The sequence below is a fragment of the Crinia signifera genome, chromosome 9, assembly GCF_055691185.1.
Source record: "Crinia signifera chromosome 9, ASM5569118v1, whole genome shotgun sequence".
In the NCBI taxonomy this organism is placed as follows: Eukaryota; Metazoa; Chordata; class Amphibia; order Anura; family Myobatrachidae; genus Crinia; species Crinia signifera.
In genome coordinates, this window is record NC_139225.1 from 15,245,148 (window position 1) to 15,268,128 (window position 22,981).

Consider the following 22,981-nt stretch of genomic DNA (forward strand, 5'->3'; position numbering starts at 1 on the left):
TCCCTCTTCGATATTGCGACGTCCAGAAATTGTACATTATCAGTATTCATGGTATAAGTGAACCCGACCACACTGCCACTGTGGGCGTGGTCCACAAACACCTGCTCCAAACTTTCTTTGTCTTGATTCCAAAAAATCAAGAGATCGTCAATGTAACGTTTGTACAACAACACTTCAGATCTCAAAATGCCATCCCTAAAAAACATGTTCTGTTCAACGTGATGCATAAAGGCATTGGCATATGCCGGGGCCACTGCTGACCCCATGGCACAGCCTGCCACCTGTAGATAAAATTTACCTTCAAAGAGGAAATAATTCCTTGTTAATACAAAAGTCAACAAAATCATGAAAAACTCAATGGGGGGACCCATGTATTCTGTATCACTAGAAATCAGCGACCGCACCGCCTCCACACCTGCATCATGGGGGATACAGGTGTAGAGGCTGGTAACGTCCGCCGTACACATGATACATTCATTTTCCAGTACATTTAATCCTGAAAGATTATCGAGGATCGATAAAAGGGCAGTCGTATCTCTTAAATAAGATTTTAACCTCTGGACACAAGGATTCAAAATTGTATCCAGATACACAGCTACCGGGTGCATCAAGGACCCCCTGGACGAAATAATAGGTCGTCCTGGAGGATGCAGAGGGTCCTTGTGCACCTTCGGCAGGGTGTAAAACAAGGGTACCACAGGGTACTCAACCGACAGAGCTTGTTTAAATTCCACATCAAGGTACCCATCTCTAACAGCAGTATTCAGAATTAAATCTAACTCCTGTTTAAATACAACAGTAGGATTTTTGGCAAGAAGCTTGTAAGTCTTGGTATCACCCAATTGTCTGAGGCACTCAGACTTATAGTCCTGGAAGTCCTGAACAATTACAGCACCCCCCTTGTCTGCATTACGCACAATTATATCCCTCCTTTTAGCCAAATTATTTAAAGCCAGTTGTTGTGGCATGGACAAATTATACCTGGTATGTGTGCGGACCGACTCCACCGCACCCAGCTGGTCCATCATCCTGGTAAAAGTCCTCACCGAGGGATTAATTGAAGGTGGGTCGAACCTCCAGTGGACATAGTGACCAACCTGTGGCTCGCCACTGTTTATTATTTAAACACAGTGTGGCCTCTATACGCACTATGATCATTGATCACGTGCCCCTGTCCATCAGAGGGGGGAATAGGAATAAAGTTCTTCTCCAGAGAGAGAGTCGTTGGATTTTCTCTCTGGGGACAATGTCCCCTGGTGGTCTGAATGAGACTCTGGGGCTCCAGTGTTTCATTTAGGTTCCACCTCGCTGTACTGTATACTTGTATTTGTAACATTTGAGTAATATATAGAATCATTATAGTCATGTTGTTCAATTAATGCCCTTCCATTATGCTGGCTTATGTTTCATATTATAAATTATACGCAAATATCTGCATAACATGCTGAATCCTATAAATGTAAGGATGTCTTTATATTGAATATACCGCTGTGCAAATGTTAGTACCAGTTTTTATGCTTTTTATATTGGAGATCGCTGCAGATCGTTATTTTACTCTGTTTGTTTATGTTTGTTTATTGTTTCCATAGCGACCGATTGGGTCACGCTCTGCGCCCGTCCATTCTCCGTCTAGTGTTGATGACGCGCACGTGGATTGTCCAATGGCGCGATGCAGCCCGTCCGATCACGTGGTGCGGAAGAGCAGGTCAGTGAGAGTGACGTGCTCCCCGCCCGGTGTGTTACTGCGGGCTGATCGCGACAAGGGCTGACAGGTGTGCGGCGGGATGCTGACGGGGGAGGGTGAGTGTGTGGCCAATCGGTGGTGACATGGGGGGTGGGGTAAATGTTTGCTTTTCTGTATTTATTGTTTGAATTCTGTGCATGCTATTGTGTCCCTGATGATGGAGGTAACTCCGTAACGGCGTAGGACCGCTGCAATAAAGGACTTTTAAATCTTGAATCAAGCCTGTGAGAGTGCCGCCTTCTTCCCATGGTATATATATATATATATATATATATATATATATATATATATATATATATATATATATATATATTATGTTATTTATATAGCACTTGTCTCCTATTAGGACTCAAAGTGCTTGCATTAGCCTTTTACAGCACAAAATACAAAACCAACTTAACAACTTAGGGACACTAGTGAAATGCTTGGGTGAACAGGAAAGTCTTGATTCTATTTTTGAATGTTTCCAGAGTGGAAGCTTCTCGAACTGAGCGGGGAAGTGAGTTCCATAGAGTTGGAGCCACAGCCCTGAAAGCTCAACCCCTATGTTAGTTCAGGGTAATTCTGGGTTCTGTTAGTAGTCCTTCATCAACCGATCGCAGTAATCAAGTGGGACAATAAGGGATCAGAAGCTGCTGCAGGTACCTTGGGCCCTGGTCATGTAGAGCTTTGAAAGTCAGTAAACCAATCTTGAAAATTATTCGCCATCTTATAGGCAGCCAGTGAAGGTAGTACAGAGTGGGTGTTATGTGGCTGGAACAGGGCTATACCAGCTATATACATATATGTTTATATAGCTGGTATCTGTGGAGTTTCTAGAATGAGAAATTTCAATTCATTTTTTGTTAAGGACATTGTTTTTGTTAAGGACATTTTCATATTTCATAACTAATGCTTCCAGATCCTTTTTGTATGACATTATCGGATACTTTTTTTTAGTTTTTTTTTTTAGGTGGCTGGGTCTTCAAGTCGTCTAAGGAGCTCCTTGTAATTATCTGCATCCATAAGGACCACACCACCCTCTTTGCAGGTTTAATTACCACTTTGTCATTGTTCTCCTGGGTTCCAAGCGCAATTCTCATTCCTTATAGTTCAAATTGAATTGGATTTTGATCTGATGTCATTCAAATCTTCCATAATCTATGCAGCAAATGTGTCAAAGTTATTTCCTTTCAGATGGGCAGGATAAAAGGTTGATGTTGGTCTGAACACCAAAGTTGGCCCTTTATCCTTGGATAATTTTTTTCACAGTCAATTCCCTTATATATTTTTGAACATCTGCATATAACTCAAATTCAGTTATCTTCCTTATAGGGGCATATTTGAGGTGTTTTTCAAGGACTGATCTCTCATGTTCGTTGAGTATGTGGTCACCTTGATGTTGGGAGTATTAAACTTCACCTTTTTCTATTTTAGTATTTTTTTTGTTGGGTTTCCCTCCTCTTTTCCACTCCGTCTGTAGATGTTTATCTTATTCTGTTCGTAAAATCTTCCCCTCTCTAAAAAATTCTGTCCTGGTGTTTCGATCTAAAAATCTTGTAATGGTTGAAATCTGTTGGGTCATCTGTATATCATGTCTCTCATACGCTCTCCAAGGATCATCAAATCTACATGGTGGTCCATTGTGGAATTTTCATCTTCTCCATTCTGGGGGAGTTCTATATTGGCGGTCATGATCTTCACCTTCACTTGTTGTTCTTATAGTACTGTGGTTTCTGTTGGAATCTTTGTTGTGCCCCTTGGTGTCTCTCGTTTCTTTCTCTAAAATTCCTTGTAAGTGGTGGGGTGGATATTGAAGGATAAGTCATCTGGGATCTTTTTTTGTGTCCCATAATGCATTTCCTTATGTTTCCATCATGGTGGAATGGTCGGTGGTGATCGATGATCCGAAGGATGCTCTTCCACCTCCATAGATTTTTTTGTACCGGAGGAATTTCTTTTTTTTCTTTTTTTTTCTCCTTAAGATTTTTTACAGTTTTGATGAGTTTTGTTTCTATTTGTTCTTCCAATTCTTCGTAGTCTGGCATGTTACTGAAAGGGAAGATAAGTTTATTGTTGCTATTCATTTTTTCTTCTAGTTCCTTAAGCTCTTTCATTCTTTCTTTTATGATGTTCTTTAGGGAGAATGACCAATCATTAAGGATATGTTCCCAATTCATCCTAATTTCTTAAGAGGTGTTAATAAGTCAGGCTCGTTTCTCTATTTTAAGGCCCTTGGGTATTAACTTATTGAAAATACATTTCTCCATTGTCGCCAGTTCCCACCAGACGTTGAAAATAAATATATATTATAAGATGTTTGTACTTAATATTTACTTGCTTTTTAAACATTTAAACTTAAATATTTATTTTACATCAAGTTTATTAAGTTTCTGTTTCATTCTCTGTTTCTCCCCGTTTTAAATCACTGATGAATTTATATATTTTTATATTTATGATATATTCACTGATGCTGCCATTTGAGTCCGTATCTATTGATAGGATATGCACATATGAATAGATTCATTTGTGTCTTTCCCCTAAATTATTAATGATCTCCCCAGTTTATTTTTCAAATCGACCATATATTCACTCATGCTGCTCTGGTCCATTGCTATTGATAGGAAACAGACATACAAATATTAGAATGGAACCTTTAAGACAATAACACGTTGTGGGAGACGCTAATAAAGGGTTGCACACATCAGTGTCCTTAGTGGGATCCGGAGATAGGAAGTAAACGGGAAAACTACTTCCGGCGGATACAGCCCGACCCCGCGGAACTGAAGAGGCAACTGGTTTCCGGTCAGAAGGGACATACGTCAACACCAAACCGGAACGGACGCTGCCGTAATCGTAATACAGCCTGGGACTCAGGCATATTTTAGGCATAACCCATTGTGGTATATGGGAATGCTTATTTCAATACAGGACATTTAACAATGTGTTTCCGGCGATACCGGAAGTCAACTAAAACACGTGACCGGAAGGAATGAAAATGAAGACAATCACATACCGGGACTCTGTATAATTTAAACGCTACCCATTTAGCTAGAAGCCCATTATTCATCATGCATTCTAATATGGGATATGAGAATAAGCTGGAATCAATTATGCAATTAAGGTGATATTCAAACCCAATCATCCAGTGGGTCCATGAACAAAGAGCATCACTGGATCGAAACGTGTGGGTTTGCACCAGTGGCTTTGTAACAATTGACATGTGAGTCTGTTGCCGTTTCCCATTATAGACGCCTATGTTAGCGTAACATAGGAGTCTATGGTGGGCTACCGGTCATAGACGCACATGTTAAATTCATTAATATGCATGTCAATGGAGCTGGGCACAGCTGAGGGAATCCCAGTGAATGATGTCACAGGGGATTCCCTCATTTTCAGGGAGGAGGCGCACTTGCAGCTCCTTAGTCCGCTTGGTATCAAGTTTTGCCGATTTGTTTTACTTTTAACCCTTGGATGCCTACTTGGACCAAAGAGAGAGATGAAAAGTATAATTTTTTTTTACAGGTACTGTACCCATTTGGATTTTCTAGTAGACAAGTGGACCGAAGCTATGGGATCAACATATGTAAGTATGTATGTATATATATATATATATATATATATATATATATATATATATATATATATATATATATATATATATATAGAAAAAAGAAATAGGGGTGCGCTTAATGTACCACTTAGTGGCTATGCATACAATGAATAAAAACCGTATTTTTCATAAAAGCAGAACAGCATTTATTAAAGGTTCATCCAGCAGTAAAAGATTCTTTTCATTTGTTCAGAGTTTTTCAGACATGTGCCACATAAACTGTAAATCCGCGGCCCAACGCATTTCGTCCCTTAGGACTTCATCAGGGGCAGTGAATCAATCGGAATGAATGTGGTCTTCTTTGACCAAAAAGCAGGATTTGCACAGATCAATAGACAAATAGCAATGTGGGTTTCTTATGGCACCTAGAAAGCGTGTCAACCGAGTATCACGGAGTCTCCAGGAGCCTGTGTCACAGGCTCCTGGAGACTCCGTGATACTCGGTTGACACGATTTCTAGGTGCCATATCCAGCCATTTGCACATAGACTCCTGGAGACCCTGTGATACGTGGTCTACACGTCTTTAGAAATTGCATTTATTTGTGAACGGAGGGATACCCCATTTTTTGTATTGGTGTTGAAGTCCATCTTTCCACCCTAAAGGAAATTGCATCCTTTTGTGAACGGAGGGATACCCCCAAAATTTTTTTTGTATATGTGATTCCATTGTTGGTGTTGAAGTCCACCTTTCCACCCTAAAGGGTTATAAACACACTCGCTAGAATCTGAAGAAACCCACATTGCTATTTGTCTATTGATCTGTGCAAATCCTGCTTTTTGGTCAAAGAAGACCACATTCATTTCGATTGATTCACTGCCCCTGATGAAGTCCTAAGGGACGAAACGCGTTGGGCCGCGGATTTACAGTTTATGTGGCACATGTCTGAAAAACTCTGAACAAATGAAAAGAATCTTTTACTGCTGGATGAACCTTTAATAAATGCTGTTCTGCTTTTATGAAAAATACGGTTTTTATTCATTGTATGCATAGCCACTAAGTGGTACATTAAGCGCACCCCTATTTCTTTTTTCTATTTCTTCCCACCCGTACCTTCACTGACAGCAGGGTACTATATAGGTGCTGCTCTCCTAAGCGCATTATTGGGGCCACTATCCTTTCTTTATATATATATATCATTTCCTATTAACACTCATGGTGTCTTTTTGTATTACAGGTCTGGCTCCCCGCCTATTGCTGCCACTGTGCATACAGCGCCCGGCGACAGCACCATGAGGATTGTGTTTATGGTTGCTCAGCAACCTGTCCTCTTCACTCGGTTCCCGGCTTCATGCTATGTGTGCGCTCCACTGGTATATGTGAAGCGCGCACTTCCTCATTGAGGTGAGACGCAAGCTTTTTGGTTGCATAGCAACGCACAGACCGGACACCACAGGACTGATTTCCTGTTTCAGCGCTTCGCGCCGGCGGCAGTTTACGTGGGTGAGTCAGACCTGGCCTGGGGTATATTAGGGGTAAGTTCACTGCCTGTTATTTGCTGTATGTACCTGACGAAGGGGGTCACACCCCGAAAGCTTGTTGCTTTAATACAGATTTGTATATTTGAAACTGCCTCCTGAGTGCTGCTTCCTTTTGGATTTTTGCATAAGTTATTATCCAGGCACCGGGGCCCATTATCAAGGAGATCTATTAAGGAGTGCCGGTCGATTTGGATTTCTAAATTTGTTGTCACCGATTCATCGCTGTCAACTATTGTTACAAGGCACCATCGATTGTTTTTTCTATTGGACTGTTGTATTTATTACCCTCAACACAGTATCTTGTCTCTCCTTATCCCATCTGGGGAGCACTGTTTTTCGTTTTTTTATCACATGATGGACTCCACTGATGTCCCAGTTTCACAGGATGCACCCGGTTGCCTTAATGTCTCTGTGCCTGTGGGATCTACCTTTACATATACAGAGGCTGAGATTACGGACATTTTATTTAACACCGATGCCGATGCTGATGCCGATGATGAGGACAACACCCCTAACATCGATGAATTACATCGCCACCTGTTCAAACTCCATCGCAGAAGAATTGATTTCTTGCTTCACGGAACAACTTTATCCGACTATTACCGTGCCAGACATATCCCCCGGGGGTTTAGAGTCCATAACTCCCCGACTATTGGACGCCAAAATCCAGAATTTGTCCGCAAATGGGTTGGCATATTAAATCACTGTGCACTGGACTTAATGGTGCTTGTTGTGGAGGAGGCGGGCCATGAACTCCAGGCCACTAAAGAGAAGATTAATGCCTTCTATTCCCAACATGCGGCTACTTTTGATGATCCTGCCAACACAAGTTGGAAAGATAAATTGGATGAACAATGCAATGCTTATAAAAAAGAATTACTTAAATTCAAGCGAGAAAAGAAATGCATTGTAGACACTGACTACGAGACAAATCGTGTCTATTCTTGGCTATCAGGCGATCCTGCCTCTAAACGCTCTGATAATCGAGGCCGCCGTCGCAGACCTTGGCAGAATCGAGGGAAACGCCCCAACGATAAAGCATCTGGATCAACTGCAATCAGTGATAGCGATTTCCAGTTTTCCGAATCTGATGAAGCTTCTGGGTCACAACAGGTCCCTTTAGCTCAGGGCCTGGCGGCTACCAAACCCGCCACAAAAGGCCGGCCACCCGCAGGGGTGGACAAAACAAAAGAAGTGAGACGCAATCCACCACGCATTCCGGTCAACAAGAAACCCTGATCTACAATTTATCTAAAAGGACCTTGACACCCACAGAGATTGGTGTTCTTAATAGGGGCTTGTCATTCGTGCCGACCAACTCATTCGATGATTTTAGCTGGAAGTGTGACCAACACCGCTTTATGCGGAAATTACGACTGAAGGAATTCTTTCAACACTCGACATCTGCTGCCCCCCTTGATCCTGTATCAGTATTTGCCAATACTTTATCCAGATCTACCTTTGATCCCCCCTTATCCAACGCGTCACTGAAGACCTTTGGACGTTTGTTGGATCAGTCAGTAATCAGATTTATGGCTGCTCCGGGACAAGTACGAAAAAATCTCTCATTTGAGGAGTCTCGAGCCCTTAAACAGTTGTCTGAGTATGAGGACATTTTAATCCGCCCTGCGGATAAAGGGGGTGCTATAGTCATCCTGGATATAAATGACTATAGAACTGAGGTGTATCGGCAATTGGGTGATGCGGCAGTCTATGAAAAATTGCAGAATGATCCTACTATCCGTTACCAACGAGAACTTTCCACCATTTTGACCACTGCTGTCAACAATGGGATCCTTTCCGCCAAAGTCTGCAAACAAATGTTTAAGGAATTCCCCTCAGTGCCTTTGTTGTACATTTTGCCGAAATTGCACAAAGACCCAGTCCATCCACCTGGCCGCCCCATCATCGCGGCAAAAGACTCACTTTACCAACCTGTGGCTAAATTGTTGGATCACCTATTACAGCCCCTCTTGCTACGCAAAAAATCTTTTTTAAAAGACACCACCAGTTTTCTTAATCTTCTTGCCTGCATTGATGTTGTCCCTGATAACACCATTATGTGTTGTCTTGATGTCAATAGCCTGTACACCTCCATCCCTCATGATGGGGGTCTCCAGGCTATGAGATCATTTCTTTTTGATTTTCTTGACCCTAAATTGTTTCAGCATGACCTTTTCTTACAGCTTCTGTCCCTGACCCTTGAGAGAAACTACTTCCTCTTTGATGGCCAATTTTTCTTACAAAAACGTGGCTGCGCCATGGGATCTGCTGTGGCGCCGTCTTACGCCAACATTTTTATGTTTGGTCAAGAGGAGGAGGTGTTTCTCAAGAGGCCTGAGGTCAGCAAGAATTTACTCCTGTACACCCGTTACATTGATGATATTTTCATCATGTGGACGGGTGTGCAGGAGGAATTCGATGAGTTGATGAGGTTGGTTAATTCACTGGAGTCACCCATTCGCTACACTTACGAATGTAGCACCACGCTGGCTCATTTTCTTGATGTGGCAGTGTCCATCCAGGACAATCACATCATCACTGACATTTTTTCTAAAGATGTAGCGAGGAATACTTTCCTGATGGCCAATAGTCACCATCCCCCGGCCCTCAAACGTGGACTCCCGCTCTCTCAGATGATACGGGTAGCCCGCCTTGTCAGTGATCATTCATTGTTGTCTGATAGGTTGGACCTACTTATCAATAAATACCTTGTCAGAGGCTATGACCCAGCCCTTCTTCTTGCCCAAAAAAACAAAGTCATGTCCATGCCACGCTCAAAACTGTTAGAGCCTAAAACACGTCCTCTCACTGATGTGATACCGTGGACCACCACTTTCTCCACTGCCAGTCCTGTCTTAAGCTATGCCACCAAATCCTTATGGCCCATTGTAAGATCTGATTTAGATCTGCCAGGATTTCGTACATCACGCCCCATGGCAGCCTTCAAACGGGGCCCTAATTTACGTGACAGGCTGGTCAAAACAGAAATTACTGGCATGGGCATTCCTCGAGCACCCAATACCACCTTTAAAGCAGCAGGTTGTTACAGCTGCCTGAACTGCGTGACATGTCAATTCATGGTATCCTGTAAGGATTTTAAACATCCACATACAGATAAAATCTTCTCAATACGTCATGTAGTTTCATGTCGCACATCCCATGTTGTTTATATTATTGTGTGCCCGTGTGGGCTCTATTACGTGGGCCAAACCACCTGCCAGTTTAGGGTCAGAATGGGCCAGCATAGATCTGCTATTGATCGGTCACTGCAGGGTAAAACCATCGACCAACCAGTGGCCCGCCACTTTAAGAATCTTTGTCATCCCCTGACCTCCTTAAAGTATTTCATTATAGACCACATCCCTGAGTCACTGAGGAGAGGTGATCGTGCCAGACAGCTCCTTAGACTTGAATCCAAATGGATTCTGAAACTGAACGTAACTCATCCACTTGGTCTTAATGATAAGATCAACTGGAATGCCATTATGTGATTTTTGTCCCTTTTTTTTCTCTTTTATGATATATTTTTCCTATGTAACATGTTTATCTATTTCTTTACAGTGTTTTCTTCTTTCTTCTTTTTTTTCATTTCCTATTAACACTCATGGTGTCTTTTTGTATTACAGGTCTGGCTCCCCGCCTATTGCTGCCACTGTGCATACAGCGCCCGGCGACAGCACCATGAGGATTGTGTTTATGGTTGCTCAGCAACCTGTCCTCTTCACTCGGTTCCCGGCTTCATGCTATGTGTGCGCTCCACTGGTATATGTGAAGCGCGCACTTCCTCATTGAGGTGAGACGCAAGCTTTTTGGTTGCATAGCAACGCACAGACCGGACACCACAGGACTGATTTCCTGTTTCAGCGCTTCGCGCCGGCGGCAGTTTACGTGGGTGAGTCAGACCTGGCCTGGGGTATATTAGGGGTAAGTTCACTGCCTGTTATTTGCTGTATGTACCTGACGAAGGGGGTCACACCCCGAAAGCTTGTTGCTTTAATACAGATTTGTATATTTGAAACTGCCTCCTGAGTGCTGCTTCCTTTTGGATTTTTTATATATATATATATATATATATATATATATATATATATATATATGGGGTGTGTAATAAAGTTGTACTTTATTTGTGTGTGGGTCAGTTCTTTCAGTATTGGTTCTGTAGTGGGACTACAAGTCCCAGCGGGCCCATTAATGCCTGTTGGGTTGTGTATGGGATACACAATATCTTATTTTTATACCATTTTAACCCTTTATTTACCATCTGCCTGGCGCCCACCGTCCAGAGGCACCGGGGACAGCCCCGAGGTTCAACCAGGGCTGGTGGTGCCATGAAGGGAAACCCTTTAATTGGGGTGTCCCTGCTCCCTCAGGGACCCAGCAAGGGCTTACTAGCCAGGGTGTCAATGTTTTGACCGGGTGAACATACATAAAAAGATTCCTGTTGGAGCCCGGCACTGGTTATAAAAATACGGGGGACTCCAATTTTTTTTGTCCCCTGTATTTTTGTAACCAGGACCGGTCTAAGAGCCTGATGCTGGTTTCTTTAATTTTTAATTTTCCCCTGAAATATGGGAAACCAGGACCTGCTCAAAGAGCCCGGGGCTGGTTATGCTCGTGGGGTACACCCCACCTGTTTTTTTTTTTAAATGTTTTATTTATTTCTCAAATTTTTACACAGAGAAGCATCGCACGGATCTGACTGATTCCTGAAGGCTTCATGCTCGTCTGTATTTGTCTGCCGCCAAACACGAATCACTTCCTCGGCTATACACCAATGTAGTATGTTATACATCACAGTAATGCAATACTCCACCGCTACACCTCAAAGTAGTATGTTATACATCACAGCAATGCAATACTCCTCCGCTACACCAAATGTAGTAGGTTATACATCACAGCAATGCAATACTCCTCCGCTACACCTCAATGTAGTATGTTATACATCATAGTAATGCAATACTCCTCCGCTACACCAAATGTAGTATGTTATACATCACAGTAATGCAATGTACCTCAATGTAGTAGGTCATACATCACAGTAATGCAATACTCCTCCGCTACACCTCAATGTAGTATGGTATACATCACAGCAATGCAATACTCCTCCGCTACACCAAATGTAGTAGGTTATACATCACAGTAATGCAATACTCCTCCGCTACACCTCAATGTGGTAGGTTATACATCACAGTAATGTAATACTCCTCCGCTACACCTCAATGTAGTATGTTATACATCATAGTAATGCAATACTCCTCCGCTACACCAAATGTAGTATGTTATACATCACAGCAATGCAATACTCCTCCACTACACCTCAATGTAGTGTTATACATCATAGTAATGCAATACTCCTCCGCTACACCCCAATGTAGTATTTTATACATCACAGTAATGCAATACTCCTCCGCTACACCCCAATGTAGTATTTTATACATCACAGTAATGCAATACTCCTCCGCTACACCTCAATGTAGTATGTTATACATCACAGTAATGCAATACTCCTCTTACACCCAATGTAGTATGTTATACATCACAGTAATGCAATACTCCTCCGCTACACCAAATGTAGTATTTTATACATCATAGCAATGCAATACTCCTCCGCTACACCTCAATGTAGTATGTTATACATCACAGTAATGCAATACTCCTCCGCTACACCTCAATGTAGTATGTTATACATCACAGTAATGCAATACTCCTCCGCTACACCTCAATGTAGTATGCTATACATCACAGCAATGTAACACTCCTCCACTACACCTCAATGTAGTATGTTATACATCATAGTAATGCAATACTCCTCCGCTACACCTCAATGTAGTATTTTATACATCACAGTAATGCAATACTCCTCCGCTACACCTCAATATAGTATGTTATACATCCCAGCAATGCAATACTTGTCCGCTACACCTCAATTTAGTATGCTATACATCACAGCAATACTCCTCTACTACACCCAATGTAGTATGTTATACATCACAGCAATGTAATACTCCCGGCAATACTAAGCACAGCAGCTTCACAGCTTGTCTACAATGGTACAATGCATCTCTGTATTTCCTACCTGGCTGATACTAGTGATGTCATAGTAATGTTTTCTTAGCTGGAGAGGAACAAGTGTGACCAATTATATTGACTGCCTCCATTATCTGCCAGCTTCTCTCCTGGGCACCTGTCCATAATGGGCCCGAGTACAATCAGCCTGCAGTCTCTCAGCCCCTGGGCATGAGTCTGAGCTCCCCTCGGCTGCCTGTGATTGCCGGGCACAGATTAATAATAGCTGGTATTGTATCTGTAATACTAGAATGTGTATTATAATGTACGGGAGAGATATAGTCTGTGGGTCGGAGCCGGTGTACCATTTGTCATCAAGTGTATGTAACTGTTTGGTGGAAATAGGGGGTCATACATTTGGTGAGGTAGAGGTGCCGCCACATTCTTCCAATGTAGTCTGCAGATAACCCTGCCCATCACCTTGGCACTGATGCAGCTGTTGGAAGGCTGCGATTACCACTTCTACAGAAGAGCTGCACCCCCAGGACAATGTGGGGGGTGTGGGGGGGGGGGGATTGAACATTGACCAATTAGTGTGAGCCTGGGAACCTGAGAGCAGCCGTAGCGGGCACAGGGGGTAAATATGATGTGTGCGCTCATGTTGTGAAGCGGGTACTAAGTGTCTCTGTGTGTGGGCACACCTGGTACTTTCATCAAACAGCAGCTTATGTAACGTGTGCAGCCTGGCCAATCCTCAGTGCCCACAACCAAGGCTACTGCGGGTACACAAAGTGCCAAGCGGAGAACACACTCTTCTATGCAAATAATTGCTCTAACCCTGCCAATGTCAGCAATGAGCTTATTTCATTTATTTGGTGCCAAATGTTCTTTACATGGAGCTGCCAGGAGGCCACCTCCACAGTTATGACCTTTTGTAGTGACGCTCCACCCACCTGTGTCACTTGACTAAATTGTGAAGTTTATATGACGGATTATATACCTGGGTCATCGCCTAAAAGGGCCTAGTTCCTTATATGCCCCTCCCTGTCTGCAGGTACTCCTGTAATATCTGTGCTCCCACAAAGCATAATGCCTCTGTCCATGCCATAACACCCATTGTGGATTGCTTCTCCCCTCCCCCACCTGTGACATCACATGGACATGCCAAATGACATAACACCCTTGCTTCTTCCTCCCACTCGCCAATGAGAACCACGCGGACACGCACAGTGACATAACACCCGTGGCTGAGTGCTTCTTCCTCCCCCTCACCCGTGACATCACGTGGACATGCCGATTGACATACCACCCGTGGCTGATTGTCTGATTGTCCCCCCCCCGCCAGTAAGATCACAGAGACGACAAACATAACAACCATAGCTAAGTACTTCTTCCTCCCACCCACCAGTGACATCACATGGACATGCACAGTGACATAACACCTGTGGTAGAATGCTTCTACCTCCCACCCAACAGTGACATCACACGGACATGTCCACTGACATAACACCCGCGGCAGACTACTTCTTCCTCCCACCCACCAGTGACATCACATGGACACGCACAGTGACATAACACCTGTGGTAGAATGCTTCTACCTCCCACCCAACAGTGACATCACACGGACATGTCCACTGACATAACACCCGCGGCAGAGTACTTCTTCCAACTACCCACCAGTGACATCATATGGAACCGCCCAGTGACATAACAGTCGTGGCTATTCGGAATGTGCACACACCAGGGGATAGGTCTTATATATGTGCACCCCAGAGCTTATAATTGTTACAATTAAGTACAGTATATGTATTTCTCTATCTAGTGACACACAGTACATACCAGTACAGAGCTGGAGGAGATCTCAGGAGACCATGGTGTATTTTCCTTTTCTTGTATCCTCTTCTTCTTTTTATATTCTCTTATACAGTCCTTTATAACCTCCGTTACTAATACGTGAGCAATACTGTCCACGTGTCCACCTATTTTTGCATCCTGTGCCTCTGGCTCCCTCCTGTGGGCATCAGCCTCCGGCTCCCTCCTGTGGGCATCAGCCTCCGGCTCCCTCCTGTGGGCATCAGCCTCCGGCTCCCTCCTGTGGGCATCAGCCTCCGGCTCCCTCCTGTGGGCATCAGCCTCCGGCTCCCTTCTCTGGGCATCAGCCTCCGGCTCCCTTCTCTGGGCATCAGCCTCCGGCTCCCTTCTCTGGGCATTAGTGTCTGGTTCCCTTCTGTGGGTATCAGCCTCTGGCTCCCTCCTGTGGGTATCAGCCTCTGCCTCCCTTCTGTGGGCATCAGCCTGTGGCTCTAATCTGTGGGCATCAGTCTCTGGCTCCCTTCTGTGGGCATCAGCATCCAGCTCCCTTCTGTGGGAATCAGCCTTCACCTCCCTACTGTGGGCATCAGCCTCCACCTCCCTACTGTGGGCATCAGCCTCCAGGTCCCTCCTGTGGGCTCCAGCCTCTGGCTCCCATCTGTGGGCATTAGAGTCTTGCTCCCTCCTGTGGGCATCAGCCTGCGGCTCTAATCTGTGGGCATCAGTGTCTGGCTCCCTTCTGTGGGTATCAGCCCCCCTTCTGTGGGCATCAGTGTCTGGCTCCCTTCTGTGGGCATCAGTGTCTGGCTCCCTCCTGTGGGCATCAGTGTCTGGCTCCCTCATGTGGGCATCAGCCTCCGGCTCCAGCCTGTGGACATCAGCCTCCACCTCCCTACTGTGGACATCAGCCTCCGCCTCCCTCCTGTGGACATCAGCCTCAGGCTCCCACCTGTGGGCATCCTCCCTGCTAAGGACCTGGTCTCTAATCCTCACAAACAGTACGTGTTCTTCCTCTTGCGGGTGTGGTGTTATTAGCCCGTTAGCATCTCCTCCATAGATGTGTTTTATCTGGGACACCTGGCTGAGATCTAGGTCTTCTCCAATACGTTCACCAGGGAAATTGGTGGTAATGTCTCTGTTCTGCTGACTGACAACAGCAGCTTCTATATCATTAACATTTCTGGATGACTCCAAACCCGTCGACCAGGATTGGTTAGTGTCCCTTTGTGAATCCTGTTCCACCTCATCATTGTCTCCCCGTCTGTGTCTTCTTCTTGGGTCTCCTCCAGATTCCCCCGGAGATTGTGAATCACTTGGAGGTGGACCCTCGCCAAACGAACGATCGTCTCCCATCTGATCAGGATTCTCCTCATCAAACAACAGATGTGAGATCTGCCCGGGCCTGACAAATACACCACAGTTCTTAGGGCACTGGAAATACTTTACCCCTTCATATGTACCATCATGGTCTCCGTCTGCCTTATCAAGGGCCACTCCTGCCCAGTGACCTTCCTTAAAGGAGGTTAACCCTTTAAACTGTAATGTACCCGGCTTTGAAAGCTTCACCAATACCCGATCTCCAATCTCAAAGGAATAGAGGGGATCATGAAGATCTTCGTCAGCTGTTGATAATGTTAGGAACGGGTGACGTTGTTTTATAACTTCAGGTGAATTTCTGGTGTGGTCAGCCTCGAGGGGAGAAGTTCCCGAGCGCCCATCATGGCGTACCTCCTGGGGATTTAGTTCATCCGGTGGGTGAAGACTGTCCTCTGCTAAGAGGCTACCATATAATAAATGGATCTCATCCAGCAGGCTATCTGCCCTACTACTCTGCAAGCTCTCTGTCCCGGACAAGAGCATTTCCGCAGGTGGGCTTGGGAAGTCTTCCATGTCACTATCACCACTATAAGTTGAGTCTCCATCTCTGGGGAGTGATGGGAGCTCTTCGCTCAGCTCCTGTTGTCCGGAGTACAAGTCTGCACTTTCGTAAGAGAGCTTTTCATCAACCGGAGACAAGATCTCTGACAAGGCGTCTTCAACGTGCTCCAGAACCTCATCGCTGATGAATACGATCTCTCCTTCACTCCGATGTGGAAAGCTTTTAATCTGAAATAAATGTGTGGAGGCTGCAGCGCGGGATGGCCCCGTCTCACTTCTCTGGAAGATTACATTCCCCGTAACAGATTGTTTTCCATTAGTTTCCGTCACTCTGTGCCGGTCTTTAGTGTCAGGCGAAGTCATTCCGGACGCATTACTAACATCCTCTGCGCTCATTGATGTCGGCTTCTGTGTGTCTGTAACTCTGACTACATTACCACCCCGGCTTTCAGGCAGACGGCTTGTACTAGATGTTTCTGTGTCCGTTTCTGTCAGGTCCTCAGACGTGGGGAAGGATTCTGATGCCAAAGGAGCAGTTTTACAATTTGTCTCTTCCATCACAACATCCACTGGACCTTTGGCCGCCGCAGTTTGTAGCGGGGAGGAAGGTGGCTTAGATGTGGCCTCAGCAGATATTTCCTCACTTCTACTAAACACTTTGTGATTCTCTTTGTTTCCAGTACTAGACTGAGACACTATTGTCCGTTTCCCCTCATCTTGATGACTTAAATGGGCCTGCCCGACCGAATCTGTTCCCCAGTCACCATGCACTTGGTCTCCAGATCCAATATCAAGGGGTTCCATGTCAAACACCTCGGAATCTCCACTCTCTGTATCCTGATCGTCTTGTCCACGGTCAGAGGCAGAACTCTCCGAGATGTTAATAAGTTTAGCAGAAACTTTCTGAAACTCTGCGAGAGAAGGGTGGAGAGCGCCAGTTGTTGTTGCCACATCCTTTGCCGCTGATACACGATGGGAACTGGGATCGTTGCGGGATTCCGATACCAAGTGGACGCCCTCTGCGACTTCTAGATCTGATGTTGGCTCATTGGGATCTAAAAATAGAAAATGTTTAATTACTTTCTCATTTTAGTCCTCAGACGTACAGCAATCACCATTACTAGCGCTGACAATGGGACATGATCTATAAATACCTTTGCATGAGGTACACCTGAATAGATTATACACTACGATATAATCAGTGATATCGCTCATTTTGGCATTTCTGACCGATATAGTTCTTTATATCGCCCAGTGTGTACGCCTCCAAGGACACACTGTCTGCTGCCCCCCCCCCCATGTCTGTCACGGCCTCATTAGCCTGAGAGCACCCAGCATGCTCATGGTAACACCCATTAAACGCTGGGCGTTCCTAAATGCTAATGGGGCTGTCCGGCGCACTCCGCCCGCTGTGTAGGGTGCATGCACCCAGTGAACCGAACATGCGCAGACGCACAACAACGGTCCTCCATGAAAACACACAGAGGATCGAACGGATCTGCATAAGATCCATTGTGCGCTCCCGTGGTTCGGTAACTATCGATTCCCTCCGCCAGCTGTGCGTGTATAGAGGGGGGAGCAGATCACAAACAAATATAACAAAGCCCCCCCGTCGTCGGTAAGTATGTATGCACTTGCCGATGCCAGCACCCCGTTGGGTCCCCACTGTCGGCGACAGTGGGGATCACTAGGTGTGTACGTAACCTAAGGGGTACATTTATGAGGAATCAGTGGGGGTGTGTGGGGCAGTTTACATGGATTTTACCCTTCATCGGTATGGACTCTCCTGGGGTATTTAATGTTAACTGAATACCTCTGGCGGCACTTACAATACCCCCCTAAGGTTATGGTCTATGGATATTCCACTTACTGCTTTCCTGCGTACTGTAGATACTCGGTCACAAGATCGAGGACTGACCTGACTAGCATGTTTCTGGTGTCATCAGACATTTACACTGATTGGTTGCTATTAGTTACAACAACATTTTGCTATGCACCAGTCTCCATAAAAGATGAAGATCCATCTCCGTTTGGCATCCCGGCAGTGGGAATTCCGGCAACGTAAATTGTTGACGGGATGGCGGCGCCAGTCTCCTGTCAGTATGCCGGCGACGGTATTATGAATGCCAGTGTCCCGAGTGGCAGGATGCTTGACGCATCCCGTGGCCTCATCCACTAATTGATAACAATTATACGCGGACCCCTGTCAGACCCAGCCTGTGTACTTAGTACTGTCATCCCCTTGTTGCCCCTGGTGACTGCGACATTGTGGAAGAAGAAGAAGCCATCTCACTGTCTTGTTGGCCGTCTGAGTGTGTTGCTTCCTCCCGATCCCCCGGACTCTGCTCCTCCCTACAACACAGCAGAGCAGGTGTTATGGACACGCTGTCACAGGGGTAAGTGACAGGGATAGCAGTGCCAGATCAGCATAGTTACCCGTGTTCTCTTGCAGGAACAGTGAATGTTTCAGGCGTATTTGCAAGCGCCTCCAAATCATCTTCGTTAGCAGATACGGGCTTCTCCTAATTAATACAGAAAGCGGCAAGACGAGAAATGAATCACTCAGCTATTGAAGGTGTGATGACATCAGTGACATCATCGCTAACGTGGCCGGTGCGCTGGATAGAAACTGTGGGATACACTGGATAAAGCTTTCTACAAATGAAAAGAGGTTACGTTGCCCGTAGCAACATCACCTCTTTTCTGTCAATCATTTTCTAGGATGCAATAGAGGAAGGACAGACAGATTCTGAATGGTTGCTAGGGGCAATGTCAGATCTTTTTAGAAGCTTTAGCACATTTGTGTGTGTCCCCAGGGCCAGGGGCGGATTTAGGGAGGCGGGCGCCCCTAGGCACAACAATAATGTTTACTAAGTAGGACAGTTTATAGGGGCAGTATCTGCATGTCCTATCCATTTACACTCTATTTAAGATGGAATATAGTACAGTACAGTGGATATTTTGCAGTTATTGGTACATTTTGGGCTGACAGTACTATCACAGGCATCCAAGTGCCGCCCCCAAACATGTGCCGCCCCTAGGCCGGTGCCTCACGTGCCTAATGGGAAATTCGGCTCTGCCCAGGGCTCTTTAACGTACCCGCAGGAATGCAATTATGGGAAATATATATACTAAGAGGCATAAAAGCCGAGAAAACTCCTATAATTCCTATAAACTTTCCACTGATCCATCTGCAGAACACAGGGCCTTATTCTAGTTCACTCTTTCTGACAAAATCCTTCTTAGATGGACAAAACCATGTGCACTGCAGGGGGGCAGATGTAAAATGTGCAGATATATTTAGATTTGGGTGAGTTATTTTGTTTCTGTGCAGGGTAAATACTGACTGCTTTATTTCTACACTGCAATATAGATCTCACTTTGAAGTAAAACCCCACCCAAATCTAATTCTCTCTGCACAAGTAACATTTGCCCCACCTGCAGTGCACATGGTTTTGTCCATCTAAGAAGGAATTTGTCAGAAAGAGTGAACTAGAATAAGGCCCACAGCCACGATGTGACAGATGATAAATAACCGGTCTCGGTATATCCATCAGCAGCAACAGACAGGGACTGCAGCACATCGCGCCATACATAGCCTGCAGCACATTGCTCCGTACACCGCCCAGCACATCATTATGTATAGGAGAGATACTGCATATACATGAGATATGTAAATCACAGCATCGACGCCTTGCCTGTGAGTGATTGCACAGATTGTTCGGAGTCGGCGGAAACTTCTGACATGGAATATTCTGCAGAGATTCCGTCCCATGTTCTCGGTCTTCTGATAACGAATGACCGTGGGCAGCTCCATCTGTAACCCACAACATACATTACTGCCGCTGTCCCTTCCCTGGGGGATCGTGTACAGTAATATTCTTATTTATGCAATAGAGGTGGTGATAAATTCTCCGATAGAACCATTAATCAGGATAAATGTATGCAGAATGATGATTTATGCTGAACTGATGAATAGCGAGAGAGCAACATCTGTTCTCGCTGGGACATACATATTCCACCGTTTATAGGTGACGTGTCATAGTCCGGAGTGTTCTAACATAGAAATGAGAAAATCTGCACAAAAATAATGCAGAGATATGTAAAATAATCAAATCCAGATTTATAATTCTCTCATAGAACCCCACCATATAGTTAGTTTGATGTGTCCTCATTAACACACCATTTATCTCCTGATATACTCTGCACTGCTGGGGACCCTGCTCCTCCCACTATATAACTCTCAGCCTGTGGCTTCCTGATGCCTCCATTCCCCTCCTCACATCATGTCACTGCCCCTGTCACATGCAGCCCTGTCCTCACTGACACATCCCTCATCTCCTGATATACTCTGTGCTGCTGGGGACCCTGCTCCTCCCACTATATAACTCTCAGTCTGTGGCTTCCTGCTGCCTCCATTCCCCTCCTCACATCATGTCACTGCCCCTGTCACATGCCGCCCTGTCCTCACTGACACATCACTCATCTCCTGATATACTCTGTGCTGCTGGGGACCCTGCTCCTCCCACTATATAACTCTCTGTCTGTGGCTTCCTGCTGCGCCCATTCCACTCCTCACATCATGTCACTGCCCCTGTCACATGCAGCCCTGTCCTCACTGACACATCACCATCTCCTGATATACTCTGTGCTGCTGGGGACCCTGCGCCTCCCACTATATAACTCTCAGTCTGTGTCACCCCAGACCTGTGGCAGAGATGCGTAACATACATATAATGATGGGGGTCCTGCAGACAGCATGTCCTCCTGTGTGCGCTATACACCAGCGCTGATAGCACATTACCTCCTTTCAGCAGACATTCTCCGGCATTGCTGGTCTGGGGGTCTCTCTGTGTGACAGGAGAACTCTGGGGGTCCTCTGGAGCATGCAGTGGTGGGGACTCTTCTGCCACGTGTGGCCTAGGGAAATACAAGGACGTCTGTAACCCATTGTGTATGAATAATGTGTCACACAGGTACCCCAGCGCTATCAGCGAACCTTGACCTGAAACTGGGGGATCACTGGGGGGTAGGTGGGGCAGGATCATGGAGTACCCACGTTTGTTTCTCTCTCCCCTGAGGATGGTGCCACATGCTATACCGGCTACTCCAATACATACAGCCATCACCACGTACCATAGCCTGGGGCCTAAAGTAAGATCCCAGGGGCTACAGGTGGTCTGGATGTGCGCACCTTTGCCTGACACAAGCCCCACATGTCTGAGTGACTAGAACAGGCCCCCTACTAGATAGACCGCAGACACGCGTGTCCACAAGCGTACGTGGCAGACACAGCCTGACAGGTTACACGAGCTAGCACAAAGGTATTCCTCATCCACGTCATCCCCACAAACACATCTGTCATTACACTACGTGCCGCTCTATGTTCATCGGCTCCACGTTTTCTGTGACGTCAACATCCGCAGAGAGGTCGGAGATGGCGGACTGCGTGTTCTGGTGCGACTGGCTGGAGGAGGAGGATGAGAAGGGACGTAGTGGCGGGTCTGGACCCTATGGAGAGAAGATATCTCAGGATGTGACCGACATGAGACAGGTTACATGTACAGCAGGGGACACTGCAACCTTTCTGCACATGCTGGGCAATCCAACGGCCGCGACCACAGCTCACCGCCCCACCCGTCCCCAATTTGGCATTTAGCGGGCATTAATATGACATCATTGCTTAATATGACGCACGCTATAGAGTGCGTGTACCTGAACAGTCACCGCAGAGCTGCGCAGCTTCTGGTGCATGTGCGCTGCGGAGCGCCGTATCCGCAGTATCTCCTTCTGTTGCCGTAGCAGCAGCTTCCTCTTCTGGTGGGCGGCCTTGTACATGTTGTGCAGATGTCGGATCTCTGCCTGGGGGGAGAGATGCAGCATTTGTTATATAGGGAGAGTGCACTGTGTACTGCGCCAGAGGTCCTCAGTAACATGGCCGGCCTACACGTCGCTGTGTGACGGTACAGAGGTTTTCCCCGCGGCACCTGGCTGTATTCCCAGCCAGCTACAAGGACACACTGTACGCGGACCAGATTAATGAGTGGAAACATCTATACACCGTGACAGAGGACGGCCAGCTGCAGCCAGTGCTAATGTTTATGTCACTACGGGGACGGCGCAGCCGTGTGTGGATACGTGCACGGAACACTAGCGTAACTCAGGGCGCTTCCTGCTGGGCTGACGCGTTTCGCAATGTACCCACCTTCGCCTATGTAACTTATGTGTATCATTTACACCACTGCCAGTGTCTAGTCACACCTTCCCCAGAGGCTCATTCTGCTGGGCCACACTGCCCCCCAGTGGTGGGATCCTCAGTTCTGCCTGGCGCTCAGCAGTGATGCCCCATCTGGATTATATTGCACACGCTCATCTGCTGGGGTGGTTATACCGAGCAAAGCTGGAATGTCAGGCGCCTGTGCGTGTAATGTAGAGCCACATTGACCGCTACTGTACTTATTGCGTA

At 45.9% G+C, this 22,981-nt stretch overlaps 1 protein-coding gene across 1 annotated transcript in view; it reads right to left on the reverse strand.

The window, feature by feature from the left end:
* Nucleotides 1–22,981, reverse strand: part of CCDC187 (coiled-coil domain containing 187) — a 74,724-nt gene that overhangs the window by 9,607 nt on the left and 42,136 nt on the right. Inside the window, exons 21-27 of the mRNA XM_083161127.1 lie at nucleotides 22,231–22,377; nucleotides 21,884–22,026; nucleotides 21,320–21,435; nucleotides 20,214–20,332; nucleotides 18,952–19,037; nucleotides 18,809–18,867; nucleotides 14,665–17,570 (exon numbers count right to left, since the gene is read on the reverse strand). Coding sequence (XP_083017253.1) covers nucleotides 14,665–17,570; nucleotides 18,809–18,867; nucleotides 18,952–19,037; nucleotides 20,214–20,332; nucleotides 21,320–21,435; nucleotides 21,884–22,026; nucleotides 22,231–22,377 — 3,576 coding nt within the window. The remainder of the gene's footprint in view (nucleotides 1–14,664; nucleotides 17,571–18,808; nucleotides 18,868–18,951; nucleotides 19,038–20,213; nucleotides 20,333–21,319; nucleotides 21,436–21,883; nucleotides 22,027–22,230; nucleotides 22,378–22,981) is intronic.